The sequence below is a fragment of the Myodes glareolus genome, chromosome 17, assembly GCF_982192425.1.
Source record: "Myodes glareolus chromosome 17, mMyoGla1.1, whole genome shotgun sequence".
Classification (NCBI taxonomy): domain Eukaryota; kingdom Metazoa; phylum Chordata; class Mammalia; order Rodentia; family Cricetidae; genus Myodes; species Myodes glareolus.
In genome coordinates this window covers 48,086,672-48,106,775 of record NC_142042.1, presented here as the reverse complement: position 1 = coordinate 48,106,775, position 20,104 = coordinate 48,086,672, and the positions used below count along the sequence as shown (strand labels likewise).

Here is a 20,104-nt window from a genome sequence, read left to right as displayed (position 1 = left end):
TATTCCACTGCAGTGAGGCATTATTCTTTTAAATAAAAGTCTTATATATAGCCAAATGGCATATGAATTTTAGAAAAACATTAAGGTGAAAATAATTTTTTCTGGACTAGGGGTGTAGCTGAGTGGTAGGCCACTTGTACAGTGTACAGAAGTATTCGCACACACACACACACACACAGACACACGAGACAGTGACAGAAACAGAGACAGAGAACCTTCAAATAACTACCATAATTGAACTAATGGATATTTTCTAGAGTTTATCTGTCTTTTTTGTTTGAAATAAAAGACAGGGAGGTATTGGGTGGTGGTTGCACATGCTTTTAATCCTTGCTCTCAGGAGGCAGAAACAGGAGGATCTCCACGAGTCCGAGGCCAGCCTGGTCAACATGAGCAGGTTCCAGGACAGCCACGACAGTTTCACAGAGAAACTAGAACCAGAACAGAACAAAGGACAGGGAGGCAATGAACTTTCTGTAGCTCTGCCTTAAGGACAGTAGTTACTAAATCAGTATATTGATTTCTTGAAGTTTCATGTTCAATAAAGGAGTTATGTCAATCCCTAAGTTAAAGTATAAACCATAGTACACTATTTTGAAGATGAGTTTTTTAGGTTGGCTTACAAGATGATGGATTTCACTGTGGTGTGTCATGCTTTGCTCTGACGCTGCTGTATTATCCTTGGCCAGTGCTTAGGCAGCTTTAGCATCTTCCTCACACAGTAAGTTGAGCAGCATTTTTTTGTTTTTAATTCTTACTGCTGTTTCAGGACCAGATCTGGAATTTAGCATGCATGATGGGACAATCCGAGACTTGGCATTTATGGAAGGCCCGGAAAGTGGTGGAGCTATTTTAATAAGTGCTGGGGCAGGAGATTGTAACATTTACACAACAGATTGTCAAAGAGGACAGGGTCTCCATGCTTTGAGTGGACACACTGGTACGTAATGATCACGCTGTGGGCTCTTTCCTTTTGCTCAGCCTGTGCTGTGTACTGTTTTCAGTGGTGGGTAGAGCTCTTCATAATGGGTCTTTCTGACATCGATTTTTATTTCAAAGACCTCCATTGTGAGTTTTGGATATCAGAGTAGTAGTATTATCTACTTATTCATCACAGAATTCCTGTAGTTTAATCTTCACAGCCATTATGTGATGTAAGAAGTTTTATTCCTCTTTATATATGAAGACAGTGGGGCAGAAAGGGTAAAGTCAGGAAGTGGCAGATCAAAGATATGATTCTATATCCATTTCATTCAAGGCTAGTAATCTAACACCACGGAATAACTGCCTATGTTTTATTCATGAAAAAGTTACCATTATTTCAAGTGACAAAATTTGTGTGTATTAATTATTACATTTTGAAATACAGAAATGACTTATTCTACTAATGGAGTCACCAAAGAAAGAATGAATTTGTTCAGAGTGGTTCTGATGTATGTTTTAATGAATTTTTAAAAGTTAATCTCTGTGCCATTTGGTTAGCCAGTAATGAGGAGGACTTGCTTTGAGACATGTTGTGGAAAGGCCCTTTCTCACTTAACTGTTATGGTCTTTTATAGGGCATATTTTAGCACTTTATACCTGGAGTGGCTGGATGATTGCATCTGGTTCCCAGGATAAGACTGTTAGATTCTGGGATCTTCGAGTACCAAGCTGTGTTCGTGTGGTTGGCACAACATTCCATGGAACTGGTAGGTTTTTCATAGATATGAAGTTCTATGAGAAAGGAACTTCATAAATTATGCTAGTGTCTGCTTTCCTACCCCCTCCCCCCATCTTCATGTGAAAAGGGAAACTAGGGCTGGGAATGTAGCTTTGCTGATACAGTGCTGGACCAGTTAATGGGAGCTCTGAGTTTAATTCTTAGTACCAAATAAACTGGGTCAACTGAGCTACAAGAGACCCAAAAAACAAACAAACAAAAAAACAAAAACAAAAAAAGAAAAGGATATCTGGGGTGGGGGTTGTGAGGGAAATTGACTTTGTATTTTATTGATTAGTTACAATTCTTCTAGAATTCATTCATATGTTACCATATTTGTAAACCAATACTAGATTAAATATTGTGTTCCAAATTGGTCTCTTAGGGCAATTTTAGAAAAAAAATATATATTTGTTTATTTATTATATATGTGATGTATGTAGTATATACACCCAACAGTGTTCATTGTGTATGCAGCGGCAGAAGAGAACTTGTGGGAGACCATTCTCCCCCTCTGTGTGTGTGCTCCAGAGGTTGACCTGAGTTCCGGACTTGAGTGCAGTGCCTTAACTGCTAAGCCATACCCCTACCCAGATCTCAGATATCTAACATTTTTTAATTAGTTAACTTATTTATGTGCAGTCACATGCTCACATGAGGTCAGTAGATAACTTGTGGGAGTCATTCTGTCCTTTCACCACCTGGATCATGAAGATTGACCCCAGGTCATCAGGCTTGACACCAAGTGACCATTACCTAATCGGATCATCCCACTGGCCCTAAAGAACTCTAGATCTTCAAAATGATTTTTCAAAGATTTATTTTTATTTTATGTGCATGGGTGTGTTGCCTGCCTGTATGTCTGTGCACCATGTGCTTACATTGTCTGTGGCGGTCAGGAGAGGATTTTTGGATCCCCTGAAATTGAAGTTACAGAAGGTTTTGAAGCTACCATGTAGGAACTGGGAATCAAACCCTTGTTTTCTGTAAAAGCATTAAGTGCTCTTAACTACTGAGCCATCTCCCCACCCCCTCTCTGTCGGGGTCCAGTGCCAGCCCGAACCCTGTATTGTTTCTTCAGTCCAGAGGGGAGGCATGGATTAAAGACACAACTCACATGTTTTTAATCAGGAGGGAGATACTCAGTGATCCCTCATGAAATCCTGAGTTCACATCCTGAAAATTCCTCTAGTTTATTCTCCAAACAGCCTTATATAAACTTAGGGGAAATTCATTAGCATTCTGTTTTCTAGGTAACCAGGGAACGTCTCTGGCCATGTTCACACCTTTGACCACACCTTTCTCTGCCCATTTTGTCACATCTCCTATCTTCCTGCTCTGTATGCCAGCTCTGTCAAGTAGACCGAATTGACATCTCTTCTCCAAATTACAAAGAAGGGATCAAAACAACTTTAGCATATCCTGACCCTTTGTTAGGGAAGTGACCACCTCCTGGGTGGCAGGTACAAACTATGGCCTGAGATTCTGGTCACCATACCATATAGAAATATGGGCCTACACCTCTCCCTGCTGATGTAGGTTGACCTTCTGTATGCTGTAAATATGTTTTATTACCATTGATTAATAAAGAAGTTGCTTTGGCCTATGGCAGTACAGACTATAGATAGAAGGGAAAGCAAAGCTGAATATTGGGGGAAAGAAGGCAGAGTCAGAGATGTGAGCAGCTGCTGGAGAAGCAAGATGTGAGGTAACAAGCCATGAGCCTCGTGGTAAAGTATAAACTGACAGAAATGAGATAATTTAAGTTGTAAGAGCTAGTTAATAATTAGTCTGAGCTAATAGGCCAAACAGTACGTAATTAATATTAAGCCTCTAAGTGGTTATTTTTAAAGCAGCTGCAGGATCAGGCAGGACGAGAAACCTCCAGTTACACCCTGTCTCTATTATTTTCTCTCTTACTGAAACTCTTGACTTCAGTTTTTAAAGGAAAGCCTCTTCTTTCCTTTTAAAGGCTGTGCTGTGCTGTTTTTAATATATTGTACCTCTTCTTTCTAATGCTCCTTTCTTCTCATGAACCTCATTTCCTGAAGAATGTTCATGTGCTGGCTCCTTTTTGTGTCTAGCTTTGTCTTTTATTTCACAGTGTTCTTACCTAGTGTGGGCTCAGGGGGCTGTTTTGGCTAAATGGAGTGTTCTGAGATGCCTGTTAAGTCTGTTTTTACTCCTTAGCAGTGGTTCTCAACCTTCCTAATGCTGCAACCCTTTAATACAGTTCAAGTTGTGGTAACCCCAACCATAAAATTATTTCATTGTTACTTCATAATGTAATTTTGCTACAGTCATGAATTGTAATGTAAATGTCTTATACGCAGGATATTGATATGTGATCCCTGTGGGTTGCAGCTTACAGGTTGAGAACGACTGCTCTATGGGGTAGTTCAACTCTAATGTTCTCATTGTCTTCTTATTTGGATGATCTGTCTAGAGATGAGTATGGTATTGAAATTACCCACTGTTTTTCTATCAAGACTTATTTAAACTTTAAAAAGCCATTGGTATTTGTTTTATGAAAAGTTGGTATATATATCTTCTTGGTGAATTGTTAACCTTTTAAAATACATAGTGGCCTTCTTTCGGTCTCTTGACCCTCGAAGGCCTGATGCTAGTGACCTACTTCTGCCTGCCAGGATCCACCTCCTAAATATTCATAGCCTCCACAAATCCCTTCCTGCAGTGGAGGAAAAGTATTTAAAATACGAAGTTGTAGGGGGCAATCTCAGATTCAAACCTGATCTGGCATCTTGCATCCTTACAGTCTCAGTTCAAAATATTTTCTTTCCTTTCATGTAGCATCCCAAGATTTCCTGTGATCTCACGTTTCTGCAGCCGGAGGTGCTCTTCCTTTTGTCTTCTCTTCATCAGGCTTTGATTTATTTTAAGATTTATTTACAGCTGGTAGTGGTGCTGCCCGCCTTCCGCCTTTAACCCCAGCACTTGGGAGGCAGAGGTGGGGGGTTCCCTATGAGTTCCAGGCCAGCCAGGTCTAAAGAGCAAGTTTCAGAATAAGGCTCCAAAACTACATAGAGAAACCCTGTCTCAAACAGACTTCATTACAGATGGTTGTGAGCCACTATGTGGTTGCTGGGAATTGCACTCAGGACCTTAACCTCTAGGCTGTCTCTCCAGCCCAGGCTTTTCTTATCTTTAGATTTCATCCAGCATTGCCTTACCACCATTTGACTGCCCTCATTCCAAACTCAACACTGTTCGGTCACAAACTCTTAATATCTACTTAAAATAATGTTTTTGCTTATCTTCTCTAATAGAGGTTAAATGGTCATACCTGTTTCATGTTCCAGAGTAGACGGATCACCTATTGTAAAGTGCCTAGCCCAAGAGACAACTGAATATTAATAGTCAGCTTTTTTTTTCAAAGTTTATTAAATTATAAAAGTTTCCATTTCCGCCCCCCTCCCAACACCCTCCCACTCCCCCCACTCCCTCTCCTCCTTCCTCTCCATCCCTAAGAGCAGTCAGGGTTTCCTGCCCTGTGGGAAGTTCCTCCCCCCTCCCTCCAGGTCCAGGAAGGTGAGTGTCCAAACAGACTGGATCCCAAAAAATCCAGTATATGCAGAGGAAACAAGTCCCAGTGTCATTGTCAGTGGCTTTTCAGAAAGACTCCGGGCCAGCCACATTCAGAGAATCCGGCCTCATTCAGAGAATCTGGTTGGATCACATGCTCGTTCAGTCCCAGTCCAACTGGCCTTGGTGAACTCTCATTAGATCAGTCCCCTTGTATCAGTGGGTGTTCGCACCCCTCACGGTCCTGATTTCCTTTTTCATGTCCTTCCTCCTTCTGCTCCTCATTTGGACCTGGGGGGGCTCAGTCCGGTGCAGGACACTATTCTGGGGAAGGCTGTTTTATTTGACCTCTCGGACTCTTTTGTACTGATTTTTAGATCTACTCAGTTATCTGTTAGTATTGTTTATCCTTTATTTTTTAGTTCAGCCCTGAGTCCCTCATTATTTGGTTATTCTGCCTTGTCTTCCTTAATAATCTATGTTAGTTGCTTGTACACTTTCTCGTAGGTTAATCTTGTACCATGTAGCCCTCTTGCTTACAAACTTACAGAGATGCTTCAGCTTCAAACCTGCAGCTTAGAATGCAAGGCTCAACCGCCTCTCATGGCTGCCTTTCCTACTTGAACCTCTCAGCTTTTATGTGCGTTCATTTAATGTTTTCTTATGTAATTCTTCCAGACCATGATTCTTTTTTCTTATCAAAGTTTCAAGGAAATATAATCTTAGTTTACAAAGGTGTGTTTACTTCATATACATAGATACCATTATTTATACTGTCTACTGTTTTTCATGATTATATCCTCTTTTTCCTGTGAAGTTTCCACAGACTACTTGAACTACTTGGGTATTAAGCACAACTCTTCAATCTCACTTTCATGATTAATTTTCTTTAAGAAGAAAAATCAAATCTTTTCCTTAACCAGAAAAACTAAATTCTAAATATTAAAATTTTCTTAGATACAGTTGAGTTTTGGCAGATCCACAAACTATCATTAGCATTTAATTTTTTGTTCTGTTTTGTTTTGTTTTTTTGAGGCAGAGGCAGGGTTTCTCTGTAACTTTGAATCCTGTCCTGGAACTAGCTCTTGTAGACCAGGCTGGCCTCGAACTCACAGAGATCTGCCTTCTTCTGTCTCCCGAGTGCTGGGGTTAAAGGCGTGCACCACCACCGCCTGGCAGCATTTAATTTTTTAAGCCATCTTTTTGTGCTTGCTTAGGGTCAGGAATGCCCTATTGAAAATATATGGCAAAGTTAAGGCTATATCCTTCAGACTCAGAACTTTTTTTTTAATTTATTTAATTTTAAACACATTGGTGTGACAGTGTTAGATTTCTGATCCAAACTGAGTTACAGACAGTTGTGAGCTGCCATGGGTGCTGGGAGTGTTTGAACCCGGATCCTCTGGAAAGGCAGCTGGTGCTTTTAACCATTGAACCATCTCTCCAACCCCCAGACTCAGAACTTAATTTCTGTTGTTAATAAATCATAGATTGCCTTGGGATATTTTTTACACTGTTGCTTTACAGTAAAATTTGTTAGTGGGTTTTCTTGTTCCCTCAGCTAGATACTCTAAGCTGAAGATAAAGGGTATTTTTAGGTCTTGCCTAGTAGTGATCACATGGGGCATGAAATGTGTTTTCTATCACTGTTTCCCAATGTTATGCTGGGGGAGGGGTTTTCAACTCAGAAGGAACAGGTTCTCATATCTAAAAATGATACAGTGGTTATTAGTTAATTTGGATTTTTCCTTATATAATACATTCCTTATCAAATCAATGTAATAGTGTTGACAAGTTACATCAGATCATTAGTGTATGGTTCGGTGAACATAAAACGCTACATTGTGTCATAAGTGTATTGATTTTTTGTGTTGCAATTTTCATTTCTCAACTGTAGGCAGTGCGGTGGCATCTGTGGCTGTGGATCCCAGTGGTCGTCTCTTAGCCACAGGTCAAGAGGACTCCAGCTGCATGCTGTATGACATAAGAGGAGGCAGAATGGTCCAGAGTTACCACCCTCATTCCAGTGATGTGCGCTCTGTGCGCTTCTCTCCTGGAGCTCACTACTTGCTAACAGGCTCTTACGATATGAAAATAAAGGTGACAGACCTACAAGGTGATGAGATTGGCTTCCCTTTGTTTTTAGTCTTCTCTTCTGTTGGGAAGAGACTTTTCTCTAGTTTGATATGATTGACTAACATTTTTAAGCTTTAATGTTATAGTTATTGAGAAGAATGAAGTAAGATTTCTTATAGTAAATTATTAAGTAAATGGAGTGAGATTTTATTTAATAAAACACATTTTATTTTGTTTATTTGGTACAATGACTTATTCTGTGATATAAATGATGGATTTATATGCTCCTTAGCATCCTTAAAAATATTGTACAATTTATATAATTAGTCTTTCAGTGTCCAGTTTTATCTTTAAACATTCTTTAACTAAATGTTTTCTGTATAGCAACTAGGAACATCTTAATGGAGGTTCTATTTTAGAGGCCAGTGAAAAATAAATTAATGTCATTTTTTTTTAGATCCTGGCCAGTGCTATTAAAGAGCTATTAGCTAGTAGGAGATAGTGACTGTAGTTAGGGATGGCTGTTTTAGACAGGAGATGCCGTCTGCCTGGAGGCCTGAATCATGAATATAAGCTATCCCAAGGTCCTCGTGAAGAGCATAACGCATGCAAGGATGCTCAGGCGGGGCAGATAGAAGTGGTCATGAGTCTGCAGAAAGCCAAGGCTGGAATTGAGTGAATCCTGGGAAAGAGATACAAAAGTCTAATTTTGAGGCAAAGTTTATTGGCACAAAAGGTCTGTTTTTAATACAAAAATCAAGAGAAGGGTCAGTTTCCCATGTGCTGTCTGTCCTCCACATGCATCCTCCACATTGTCAGTTTCCCCGCCAGAATAGTACATAAGTCATAATCTGAATCCTTCAGAAAATCATCAATCAAGAAGTAATCTGATCTAATTCCATTCCTAGTAATTTGATTCCTCAGCTGAGTGTGTGTCAGTAGGACAGGGATAGAGGTGCGGACTTGGAGAAGCTGCTGGAGCCTGAGGACAGGGCCGTCTGCGAGTGAGGCAGAAGGGAAAGAAGTAACTGAATTTAAGGGTGTTTTAATTCAGATTAGATTTAGGGAGTAAGAGAACAAGGAGTCAGTGGTGCTCCCGATTTCTAATATAAGCAGACAGTGCCACTAGTGAGAAGAGGTACATGGGTAGGGCAGAACAAATCTGGACAAGAAAACAAAAGAATTTGATTTTAGACAATTTAAATTTAAGACGGGTGCCAAGTAGGTTTTAAATGATTATTTAAAGGCTGGATGTGGTGACACACGCCTTTAATCCCAGCACTCAGGAGGCAGAGGCAGGAGGCAGATCTCTGTGAGTTTGAGGCTAGCCTGGTCTACAGAGTAAGTTTCAGGACAAACAGGGCTACACAGGGAAACCCTGTCTCAAAAAAAAAAAAAAAAAAAAAATTGGTTCCTAATCTGAAGTTTGGGTTTGGGGATGAAGTGAGTATGGATCCTAGGCTTATAAACACACAGGTTAGGTGGGATTTCAGAGGAGGAAAGACAGAAGAGGTCTGCCAGATGACTCCAGGACCCCTCAGACTTTGAATCAGGAAAGGAAGAAAAATCGTCGAAGGCCTTGAGCGAGATCAGCAGCTTTGGAGGGAAGAGTGCAGCCATGAGTGTTGCTCTGCGTTTGTTACCAAACCCTGACGTCTATCTCTGCCTAGGCCTTTCCTGCTGTAGCACCCCCAGGGTAGCAGGAAGTCCGTACAATCTGTGGGTCTACTTATTTCTTCCTTGTAAGCCAATGTCTCTTCTTTCTCAATTTAGGGGACCTCACCAAGCAGCTTCCTCTTATGGTGGTGGGGGAGCACAAGGACAAAGTGATCCAGTGCAGATGGCACACCCAGGATCTTTCCTTCCTGTCATCGTCTGCAGACAGAACTGTGACCCTCTGGACTTACAGTGGCTAGAGGCCACCCCACGTCAGTCTATGCAGTGAAAGCACAGACTCGAGACTACTGAATTGTGAGGACTATATGCTTGAAGAACGTAGACTTTCCAGAAAGACTTTACACAAGGAAGCCCCTTGTTACCATGTCCTGTGGACAGAAGGTGTTGGGTGGTGGTTTTCAGTCTTCCATGTGTGTTCATGCTGCTGTGTAGTCTCCTTGCCAAAGCCTGCAGAAGAGCTCTTACGTTGGTTTGCACGCCAAGTCAAGGTACAGGATGTGTTTATGGTTTATTATTAAATGCACTCTTGGGTTTTGCCCAGATAACAGTTTTATACAATACACTGACATGGAATTAATATTTAAGTAATTGTTACATATAATACACCCAAGTTCTCCCCAGATGAAACATAGGTGTTCAGAAGTTACTTTGCTCTTGTCACAATCCCAAATTGTATCACGTGTCTTCTAGAGGTCAGAATTTGTTAAATCTCTAAAATTTTACATGATTGCCTTTACATAGGGATCATTATTGGAGTTCACAGATGAAAGGAAAACTGCTTCTCAGTGCATTCTACAGCAACCATTTCTTTTCCTTAACCCAGGGTCTGGTTGCTAATTTGCCACATTATTTTGTTTCCGACTAAAAAGCAACTATTTTGCTTTGGAAATTTGTTGATTCCAATTTTTTGAATGCACAAGATACCTCCCTCCCAAGTGGTACTGTAGAAGCAGAGCAGCCTCAGCTGTGAGGACGATATCTGACGGTAGGGTTAATTACTGGGTAGCATTTTCCTCTTCAAAATTAAAGTCTTTGCCATGACCCTAGCATGGCTTGAAAAACTGTCTGCATGATAATTTAAAGTGGGGAACTGAAACTTTGCACTCCAGAAACTAACTTGGATTTTTCTTGCACAGTTTTGTGTAATGAAGAATAATGATTTTATTTGTACAGTACTATAGATCCTAACATTTTATGTATCTTTATTTTCATATTGTTCAGTATTTTACTTTAAGTTATTAAATAGGCTATTTTATTTATTTCACCTGCAATTGTATTGACCTGTCTGTTCACCATATGTAGCAAGCATTTTAAATCTATAGTTCAAATGGGAAGGGCAGTAGAAGTGTAACTGTGCTTTTATTTCAATAAAGACCTCTTGACACCTACAACTCTATCGGTTTCCCACGGTCTAAGTCTGTGGCACTCCATTCAGAGTGCCGCTTCCAGGTTCCTTGCAGCAGGTAGGTCCAAGGAAAGAAAGTTGCTGGAGGAGTGGACCTGTGCCCTCCCCTAGCCTTTTCCTAAAGCTCGTCTACTAACGTGCTCTGTAGCCCCTTGTAGCATAGGGGCCGGCTTGCTGGGGTTTCCGTCCCGCCCAGTACCCCACAGCCGGCAAATCCCAAAGAGAAATCACACATAAGACTCCATAAGATTATAAACTGATTGGCCTATTAGGTCAGGCTACTTATTAGTTCTTATGACTTATCTTAACCCATTATTCTGATCTATGTTAGCCACACGGGCTCAGTAGTTTTCTCAGTGTGACAGCTTACATGTTGCCTCTTCGGTGGTCTGCACAGGAGTGGCTGAGGGAGCTTTCTCCTCCCTAACCTTATCTTATTCTCATTGCCCCACCTCTACTTCCTGTCTGATTGACCCGCCTATACTTCCTGCCTGGCCAATCAGCGTTTTATTAAAATACATGATTGACAGAATACAGATAATTCTCCCACACCATTTCCCTCTTTAAAAAAAAAAAAAAAAAAAAAACAAAGGAAAATACCCATAGTCCGTTTGTTGGGAATGTGGGCATAGTATTTCAGGCTACTTCCTGCTGGTTGGGGGCGCTGATGATCTTATGGGGACCTAAAGGAAGTTTAGAGTTATAATCAAGTCCTGACTGGAGTATCCTGTGAGTCCTGATCATCTCAGGCAGCATCTTGAATCCATTCTGGATGTAGAATTCAGACATCTGGGCCATCTGTTCCTGTCGGAGATTGCTCAGGTGGCCTTCCTTGATCATACTGGATTTTTCTTAACTCAGAATGAATCTACAACCTCTCATTTTCTGTGGAAACAAAAAAGCAAAATCTCTTCTCCAAAGTAACAAACCTTTTGACTTCAGTTTTGAAGCCAAGGTATTTTCAAAATACCTATCTTGGGTTAATTCAGCAGTATTTATAAACAACAGTTCTTTAGCAGCTGTTGCTCCTTCCTCAGCATTCAAACAATTCAAAGAGAGCATAATAACATACGGTATCAAGATTCTCTGTTTATTTTCCATCTTTATTTTAACCTCTATTTCTTTTATTTTTACTTTTACTTTTTGAGACAGGTTCTCTATATATCTTTGTCCTGGAATAATGCTGTAGACCAGGCTGTCCTTGAACTCACAGAGAGTTCCTCTGTCTCTGCCTCCCCAGTGATGGGCTCAAAGGTGTATGCAACCACACCTTGAACTCAGATCTGTCTGTGTCTGCCTCCCAGGCATTGGGATTAAAGGCGTGTACTACCACACCTTGAGTTCACAGAGGTCAATCTCTACCTCTGTCCCTTGAAGTCACAGAGGTCAACATACCTCTGCCTCCCAGGCATTGAGATTAAAGGTGTGTACCACCACACCCTGAAGTCACAGAGGTCAATCTACCTCTGTCTCCCAAGTGTTGGGATTAAAGATGTGTACCACCATACCCAACTACTTTCTTTCTTCCTTTTTTTTAAAGAACTTTAACTTTTAGACTGCATATATTTTTAACACACTGTAAAACATTTAGAGGTTTTCTTCATCTTTGAATCTCTCTTTACTGTATATCTCTCTTTTTCTGACCCCCATGAGTCTTTAAGGAGAGGATTAAAGCCATGGCTTTGACGGCTAGATCCAGCCCATTTCTTAACTTTCCAGCCTCATGGCTGAGATAACAGCCAGAGCTGTGTTCATTGTCACAACTCTATGGCGTTTCAAGGTCCTTGCTAGCAAGCAAGCTGCATCATTCTGCTCACAGACCACACTCAGTCAGACTGCCTGCCTGAAAGAGTCAGAGTTTACCCTGGCAGGACAGCCGGCATTTTAAAACAGCGCAGCTTTTTTCCTGCTATGGATGAAAGCCGAAAAGCATGCATTCAGCTTTTCATCAACAGCGTTTAAGTGTCTCGTGGCAGAACCTCTTAATGAGCTGCAGGGTTTTGCAGCTAAGGCTGAGTCAGGAAGCCTCTCAGATGAGTGCGCTTGCTTGCCTCTTGCAAGCAGAGCAGACCCGAGAAATTGCTGCTACCAACAAAACATGCTTTATTCTTTCCCAAGCTTTCTCGAGCTTTCTGTGGATTCAGTTATCCACGTGGGCGCCATATGTAGTATGTCGGGCCGGCTTGTTAGGGTTTCTGTTCCGCCCAGTACCCCACAGCTGGCAAGCCCAAAGAAAATCACACACAAGACTCTAAGGTTATAAAGTGATTGGCCCATTAGGTCAGGCTTCTTGTTAACTCTTATAACTTATGTTACCCCATTATCCTTATCTACGTTGGCACATGGCTCCGTACCTTTCTCAGCTGGGCAAGTTACATGCTGCCTCTTCAGTGGTCTGCACAGGAGTGGCTGAGGGAGCTTTCTCCTCCTTAGCCTTATCCTATTCTCATTGCCCCACCTCTACTTCCTGTCTGGTTGACCCGCCTATACTTCCTGCCTGGCCAATCAGCGTTTTATTAAAATACATGATTGACAGAATACAGATAATTCTCCCACACCAGCCCCTAGCAACAGATCGCACTTCTCTGCCCCTCCATCCTTTTGCTGTTCACCCTTCAGGTGTTCAGGGATTGAATCCAAGACTTTGCACACGCTAAGCAGTCAGTCTACTCCTGAGCTGCATCCCCACTTTCTCTTGTGACTTTTAGTTAACAGAGCCTGTCACAAGGGCTGGAGCATAGTTCAGTAGTAAAGCACTTGCCAGGGCATGCAGAAGGCCCCGAGTTCAGTCCTCAGCACTGTAAAACACATAAAAATCAGTACCTAGTAGGGTGCACACATTCTAACCCAGCTCCAGTTGGGTTTGGAAGCTTTTGAATGTTTAACAGCTTTGCCCTCACACAAGCAGAGGGGAACACTGTAAAAACCAACATCATCTTAAAATTAAATCTCCTTAGTTTAGTTTAATGCACAATTTCACAAATTTTAGGATTTCTGTTTTCATTTTGTTTTGAGATGATCTCACTCTTAGCTCTGGCTGGTCTGGACCTCACAGATCTTCTTTCACCCCAAGTGCTGGGATCAAGTGTGCACCACAGAAGGGCACTGGTGGTGCACGCCTTTAATCCCAGCATTCGGGAGGCAGAGGCAGGAAGATTTGAGGCCAGCCTGATCTACAGAGCAAGTTCCAGGACAGGCACCAAAGCTACATAGAGAAACCCTTCTCGAAAAAAACAAAAAACAAACAAAAAAAGTGTGCGATACCATAGGCAGATAGGGCGTCACACACCTCTAATCCCAGCACTTGAGAGGACAGGCAGAGGGACCTCTGTGAGTTTGAGGCCAGCCTGGTCTACATAGGGCATTCCACAATAGCCAAGGCTGTTAACACAGGGAAATGCTGTCTCAGAGAAAGTATGCACCACCATTGCAGGCTCTGTTTTAGGATTTTTTTAATGGTCATTTTTGGATAAGTTTAGGGCAGGGGAAGGCCAAAAACAACAACAACAACAAAAAAACAACAAACAATGTTTTCATTTGGCTTTTGGCAAAAGTTAAGCTAAGAGTATAATGATGCTGCCCCCATTTCCAAAATCAAACTCGGTTTCCTCTTTCTTGTACAGCAAACTGTTTTGACCAAACTGAGTGAAAGTGAGTTTGCTTTCCAGAAATCAACATTTCAAAGAAGACACAACTTTCTCTCCATGGTGTGTAGAGTGGTGTGTGATGCACAGTGAGCGCAGGGTGGATTTGAGTACACCCAGTTTGTTCTTTCATTTGTCTGTGGTTCGCACCAGGTCACCGAGTAGAAGTTGGCTCTTACACGTAGCCTCTCTTGTTCACTGATGAGCTAGGCATTCTGCCCTGCTGTCCCACACCCAGGAGAAGTATCACTTAGCAAGAATACATCATAGACCAAGGTGTCACTGTGGGGCCCTGTGATTTTTCTCAGCAGGTTCTTCTACTAGAAGTTTGAGTGGGGCACCTCCATGGCCGCAGCCCGCCCTTTGTTCTATGTGGAGACCTCCATAAATGAACTCTGCATTTTTGGAGCAGATTTTTCATGGTTCCTATTAGCTGCTTTTCCTAAAGGTAAAATTATTCATTTATCATGGAAGACATTATAAAAGTTACAAATGAGGAATAGGGAGCTTCCCTGGACATCAACTCCAGGACCTCCATGTATACAGCTACCCAGTCACTCTAGGGCAGTTAATTCTTTTCTCTTTATTCTCCCGTCTTTCCCTTCCTTTCCACTTCTTCCTTCTCATAAAAATTGTCTATATTTATAGGATACCATGAACTTTTCAACTCCTTTGTATATTTTCTTCCAACTTTTTGAGATGGCACATTATGTACCCTAGTAGATAATAAAATATCCAAATTTTATAAATATATCCCTGTTAAGTTTCATGGTAGTAGATGTGCATGGTGTTGCATTCCTGTATAGCAACTGGAGTTCCTGAGACCGGCTCAAAAGATTTATATTCGAATATATAAATATAGAGTTAGGGATATAGCTCAGTGGAGAGCTCTTCCTAACAGTGTAGCTCCATGGCAGAGCTCTTCCTGATGTTTGAGTCTCTAGGTTTGCTTTTCAACACTACTCACCATGCCTCCCTAAGTTTACGAAATGCTGTATCCTACTTTAATCACTGTTGAGAAGAAAGCTTTCAGGACTTTCAAGTGAGATATGAAATTCACTTCTCTTTAACATTTTATTAATTTATACATACACATAGGTGTGGTGTGGAGCAATCGTCTATATTCTGTCAATTATATTTTAAATAAATGCTGATTGGCCAGTAGTCAGGCAGGAAGTATAGGCAGGAAAACCAGACAGGAAGTAGAGGCAGGTCAATGAGAGCAGGAGAATTCTGGGAAGAAGGAAGCCCATTCCTCTGCAGTTGTGACCCTGCTACAGAAGAAAGATGTGACTGCCTTGCTGAAAAAGGTACTGAGCACGTGGCTAACATAGACAAGAATAATGGGCTAATATATGTTATAAGAGTTAATAAGGGGCTGGAGAGATGGCTCAGCGGTTAAGAGCACTGACTGCTCTTCCAGAGGACCCGGGTTCAATTCCCAGCACCCACATGGCAGCTCACAACTGTCTGAAAACCCAGTTCCGGGGGATCTGACACCTTCACACCAATGCACATAAAATAAAGCTAAATAAACCATAAAAAAATATTAAAAAAAAAAGAGTTAATAAGAAGCCTGAGCTAACGGGCCAATCAGTTTATAAGTAATATAGAACTCTGTGTGATTTCTTTGGGACATAACAATTGCGGGAACCAGACAAAGATATATAGAAACCCTGGACAACATAGGTGTGTATATGTGTCTCTCTGTGTGCACTGAGACACGAATAGGAAGGTCAGGTCAGCTTCTAGGATTTAGTTTTCTCCTTCTACCATATTGGTCCGAAGGGTCAAACTCAAGTCATCAGGACTGGCAGCAAGCTTTTTACCTGCTGAGCCACTCACAGGCTCAAATTCCATTGCTTTCACTGCATGGTCTTATAATAAAGCACCAGAAATGACTTTTAGTAACTGTTTAGATAACTGTGTTCATTCCCTGTATCTCCACACTGTCTTCTCCATGGGGCTGAGTAGATTCTGAGCTGCATACACAAAGGAAATGCCAAGACCCAAGTCTCTGCTCCTCCAGCTCCTCTCAGGACATGAGGAAGGAGTTTTGAGTAAAAGGTGGTCCTGGACTTCCAGTCTAATTCAAATTTCCCCCTTCTCTTCATTTTTCTTTTCTCCATAAAAAAATATGTAGCTCTCCTCAAAAAATATAAGCCCCAAAGATAGAGTAAACAGTGAAAGGAAGCCTCTGAGACGTGAGAAAATGCCCACAAATCTTTAAGGATATACCATTGTTATCAACAGGTGGTGGTGCATACCTTTAATCCCAGCACTCAGAAGGCAGGCGAAGGGATCTCTGTGAGCTCCAGGACAACCAGGACTGCACAGAGAATACATGTCTCAAAAAACAAAACAAATATATGTACTTGTCTATTTAATATATCTGGACATGGCAGTTGAGAGGCTGAGGCAGGAGAATAGCTACAAATTCAAGGCCAGTCTGGGCTACATAGTAAATCTCAGGCCTTCCTGGCTTGAGATAGAGACCCTGTCCCAAACACACAGACATAGGATTACTAAAATGTTCAAAACCAACAAACCAAACAAAAACCCTGATTAGAAAGTAAGGGATGTGAATAGTCCTTCACCAGAGAAGTCAATGGAAAGGTTGTCTCCTGGAGATCGTATATATTCCTATATACCTAGCCACTTGGGAGGCAGCACAAGAGTCTGAGGCCAGCCTGGGCAGCATGACACTATCTCCCACTACTGCCACCAAAAAAGATTCAAACACAGTTGAGGATGCAGGCATTCTCCTTGCACACACTTGTGATTATAAAATGCTCTATAGAAAGCTTGGCAGTTCCCACAAAGTTAAAACAAGAGCCAGGTGTGTTGGCTCATGCCCGCAATCCCAACTATGGTAGTTGGAGGCTGTTGGGGGCTACACAGTAAGACCCTCTTAGAAAATACAGAATGAAATAAATAAAATTACCGCTCAGCAATCCTACATTTAAGCATCCATCACTTGTTAGAGCCCATGTGGCTCCAACACAGATAATTATTTTCCCTAAATGGACTGGTACGGAGGCGCAAGGAATAGCCAGACACAGCTTACACCATTATTACGGAAAAGGGCATCTCAGCCTTCTTCCTCCTGAAGATCTCCTCGCGTTTATTCTCCAAACATCTTTTATACCAAAACATAAACTGGGTGGGAAAATACATCATCATACTGTCTCCTAGGTAACCAGGTGAATGGCCTTTTGTCACGTCTGCATCTGTCTGCTGAGTATGCTAGCTGTCATGTACGCTTGGATTAGCATCTCTATAAGGCATCCTCCAAATTACAAAGAAAAGGAGCAGCAAACATCCTGACCTTTGTCAGGCAGAGACAGCCTGTCTGCAGGGCTATGTGATCACTTCAGATCGGCCCAATGGCTTCAGAGCCTGGCTGCCACACCATAAAGAAATATGGGCCTACAATTACTGCGGGTGGAAAGATGGCTCGGTGGTTAAGAGCTCTAGTTGCTCTTGCAGAAGACTAGGTTTGATTCCCAGCACCCATATGGTGGTTCACAACTGATAAACTCAGATCCAGGGGATCCAGTAGGCACACATGATACACATACATGCAGGCAGGCAAAATATTCATTCATATGAAACAAATCTTCAATAATAGTATGTGTTACTGGAGTTTTAGGAGCAGAGTCAGGCTCCAAGTCCCGACATGCCAGGTTCAGGCACCTTAGGTTTCCATCAAAGATGACAAAGGATGGAACAGAGATTTAACCAACTATGTTTGGATGAATAGTGTGGTAGTGTCAACTCAATGAATTGAGCATGCCTCTAGGTTAACAGAGGTAGGAAAACCCCCTTAATTGTGGGCAGCCCCATTTCATGGGCTGGTGTCTTGTACTGAATAACATTCCTAAATCGCTCACTCTCTGGTTTCTGATCAAGGATATAATGTGACTAATTTCTTCAAGTTCCAGCTGCCATGACTTCCTGTCATCATGGACTCCTCCCCCAAACTATGAGCCCAAATAAGCCAGTTTTTCCTTGAGATGGCAATGCAGGCACATTTGATCACAGCAACTGGAAATGCAAATAATGGAGACTGATGAAGGAGTTCAGAGGTTCACAATCCCTATATCCAAGGATAACTTTGAACTCCTCATCTATGTTTACACGTCAGCATCCACAATTAAGCTTGTTGGGTCACATGCGAGCACACATACAAAGATGTGGAAGTAAATGGGGGGGAGGACTTGATGTGAAGAATGAGATCTGAAGGAGGGGAAGGGGACAAAAGAGGGCTATGGTAAGTGGGTTTGGTCAAATACTGGTGTGGAAGGTCCTTCTGTGTTGTTTTTATTGGTTAACGAATAAAGTACTGGCCTGGCCATTACTGGCATAGGAGAAGGAAGGCGGAATTAGAGAGAAGCAATGGATCCTCCTCCAGAGACAGACGCTGGAAACATTACCCAGTAAGCCACTGCTTGTGGCGATACACAGATTAATAGAGATGGGTTAGTTTAGAATATGAATTAGCCAGAAATGCGCTTAAGCTATTGGCCAAACAGTATTGCAAATAATACAGTTTCTGTGTGATTATTTCATGGCTGGGTGACCGGTTCAACTAGCAGCCCCATCCTCCTACAGAATACATTATAAACATGTATGAAAATAAAATGTAACCAGTATCCATAATTAATACATACGAATGAAAAGAGTGAGGGATACAGATATGTGAGTTTATTTAGGGTTGCTTATTACATGAGCATAAGTGAGGGGTTATTTACAGGAGCATGGATGGGCAACTTACCAGTTGCTACACCACTGAAGAAAACACCTCTTCTCCCCAGCGATCATCAACTGCCCATAGCTCCTCAGGGAAGAGCGGGGCCTCATGAGCCTTTTGCCATGTTCACAATAATGAAAAGACAGGTACTGTCTTGAACAGGTCTTGTGTAGCTAACTATAACTACTAGGGATCATGACTGCAATGAGGTGTCAAGCTAGGGAGACAACATTCCACAACACTCCTACCCTTCTTCTGGCTCTTAGATTCTACCACACCCCTCCTGTGATGTTTCCTGAGCCTTGGAAGGAGTGCTATAGATACCCCATTTAGGGCTGAACATTCAAGCCACTTATTCTCAGCACTTTGATGCCGCGCCAGCACAGCCTGGATGCCGTGTTCCAGTGAAGGACGTCAAGATTAATGAAACAACGCACTCTGGATGTTGCAGAATCAGAAGCCCTTTATTGTACATCACCAAGGGGGTTTTATACCTAACCCAGACAAGTGGGTCAATAGGATGGAGACCTCATTGCCTGATCCTCGGGTTAGGGCCAAGGCGATGCGTACTCAGGAAGCAGGGTTGGTAAACAACTCTGAGGGTAAGGAACTTGTAAGTTTCTCAGAAACCCAGAACAACAAGGGCATGAAAGGTCACCAATAGGGGAGGTGAGTAGGAAGGCCCAGGACTCCATTAGGTCCCAACACCTTGAGTCGTTTGGAGTCTCTGTATAGCCACTGCTACTGCAAAATGAAGCTTCTTTGAGGAAAGCTGAAAGCAGTACTGATCTATAGGTATAAACGGCAGTATTTGGAAAGCTGTTTGCACAACGCATCTATCCAGCAAAACAATCTTCACAGTCACAAACTAGTAGACCTAGTTTGACTGTGCCAGGCATGAATTCTGTCCTGTGGAGTGAGCCTCAAATCAAATCACAAACGGGTTGGCTACCCACTTAACAACTTGCCACTATTGCCAAAGTAGACACACCTTGTCTGGGAGGTCCCAGCAAGGCAAGCCTGCTGCTGATGTCTCCCGAGCAGCCTATAGCGCCCTCTGGTGCTATGAAAGTTAAGGAACCCAGAGTAAGCTTCCAGCTGAGTTCCAGTTTAATTTATGCATGTGATTTCTCCAGTAATAGGATCTTACTGACTCGATCTGGTGGGCAACCAGCAAGAGAAGCAAAGGCTGGAGAGATGGCTTAGCTGTTAAAAGAACACACTGCGCTTCTGGAGGACCCACGTTTGGTTCCCAGCACCTGCATTTGGTGACTCACACTCTACCTCCAAGGTGTCAGCTGAGG

The 20,104-nt window shown here is 42.1% G+C and overlaps 1 protein-coding gene across 5 annotated transcripts in view; it reads left to right on the top strand.

Annotated features, from left to right (window-relative positions):
- Wdr47 (WD repeat domain 47) overlaps positions 1–10,389 on the top strand; it is a 49,705-nt gene extending 39,316 nt beyond the window's left edge. For 4 of the 5 annotated variants that reach the window (XM_048443519.3, XM_048443522.3, XM_048443521.3 and 1 more), the window contains 4 exons: positions 770–940; positions 1,560–1,691; positions 7,143–7,361; positions 9,095–10,389. In XM_048443519.3, the coding sequence (XP_048299476.1) occupies positions 770–940; positions 1,560–1,691; positions 7,143–7,361; positions 9,095–9,237 (665 nt within the window). In that variant the 3' untranslated portion in view covers positions 9,238–10,389. The remainder of the gene's footprint in view (positions 1–769; positions 941–1,559; positions 1,692–7,142; positions 7,362–9,094) is intronic. The other variant, XM_048443523.3, reaches the window with a different exon arrangement.
- The last annotated feature ends 9,715 nt before the right edge of the window (positions 10,390–20,104 follow it).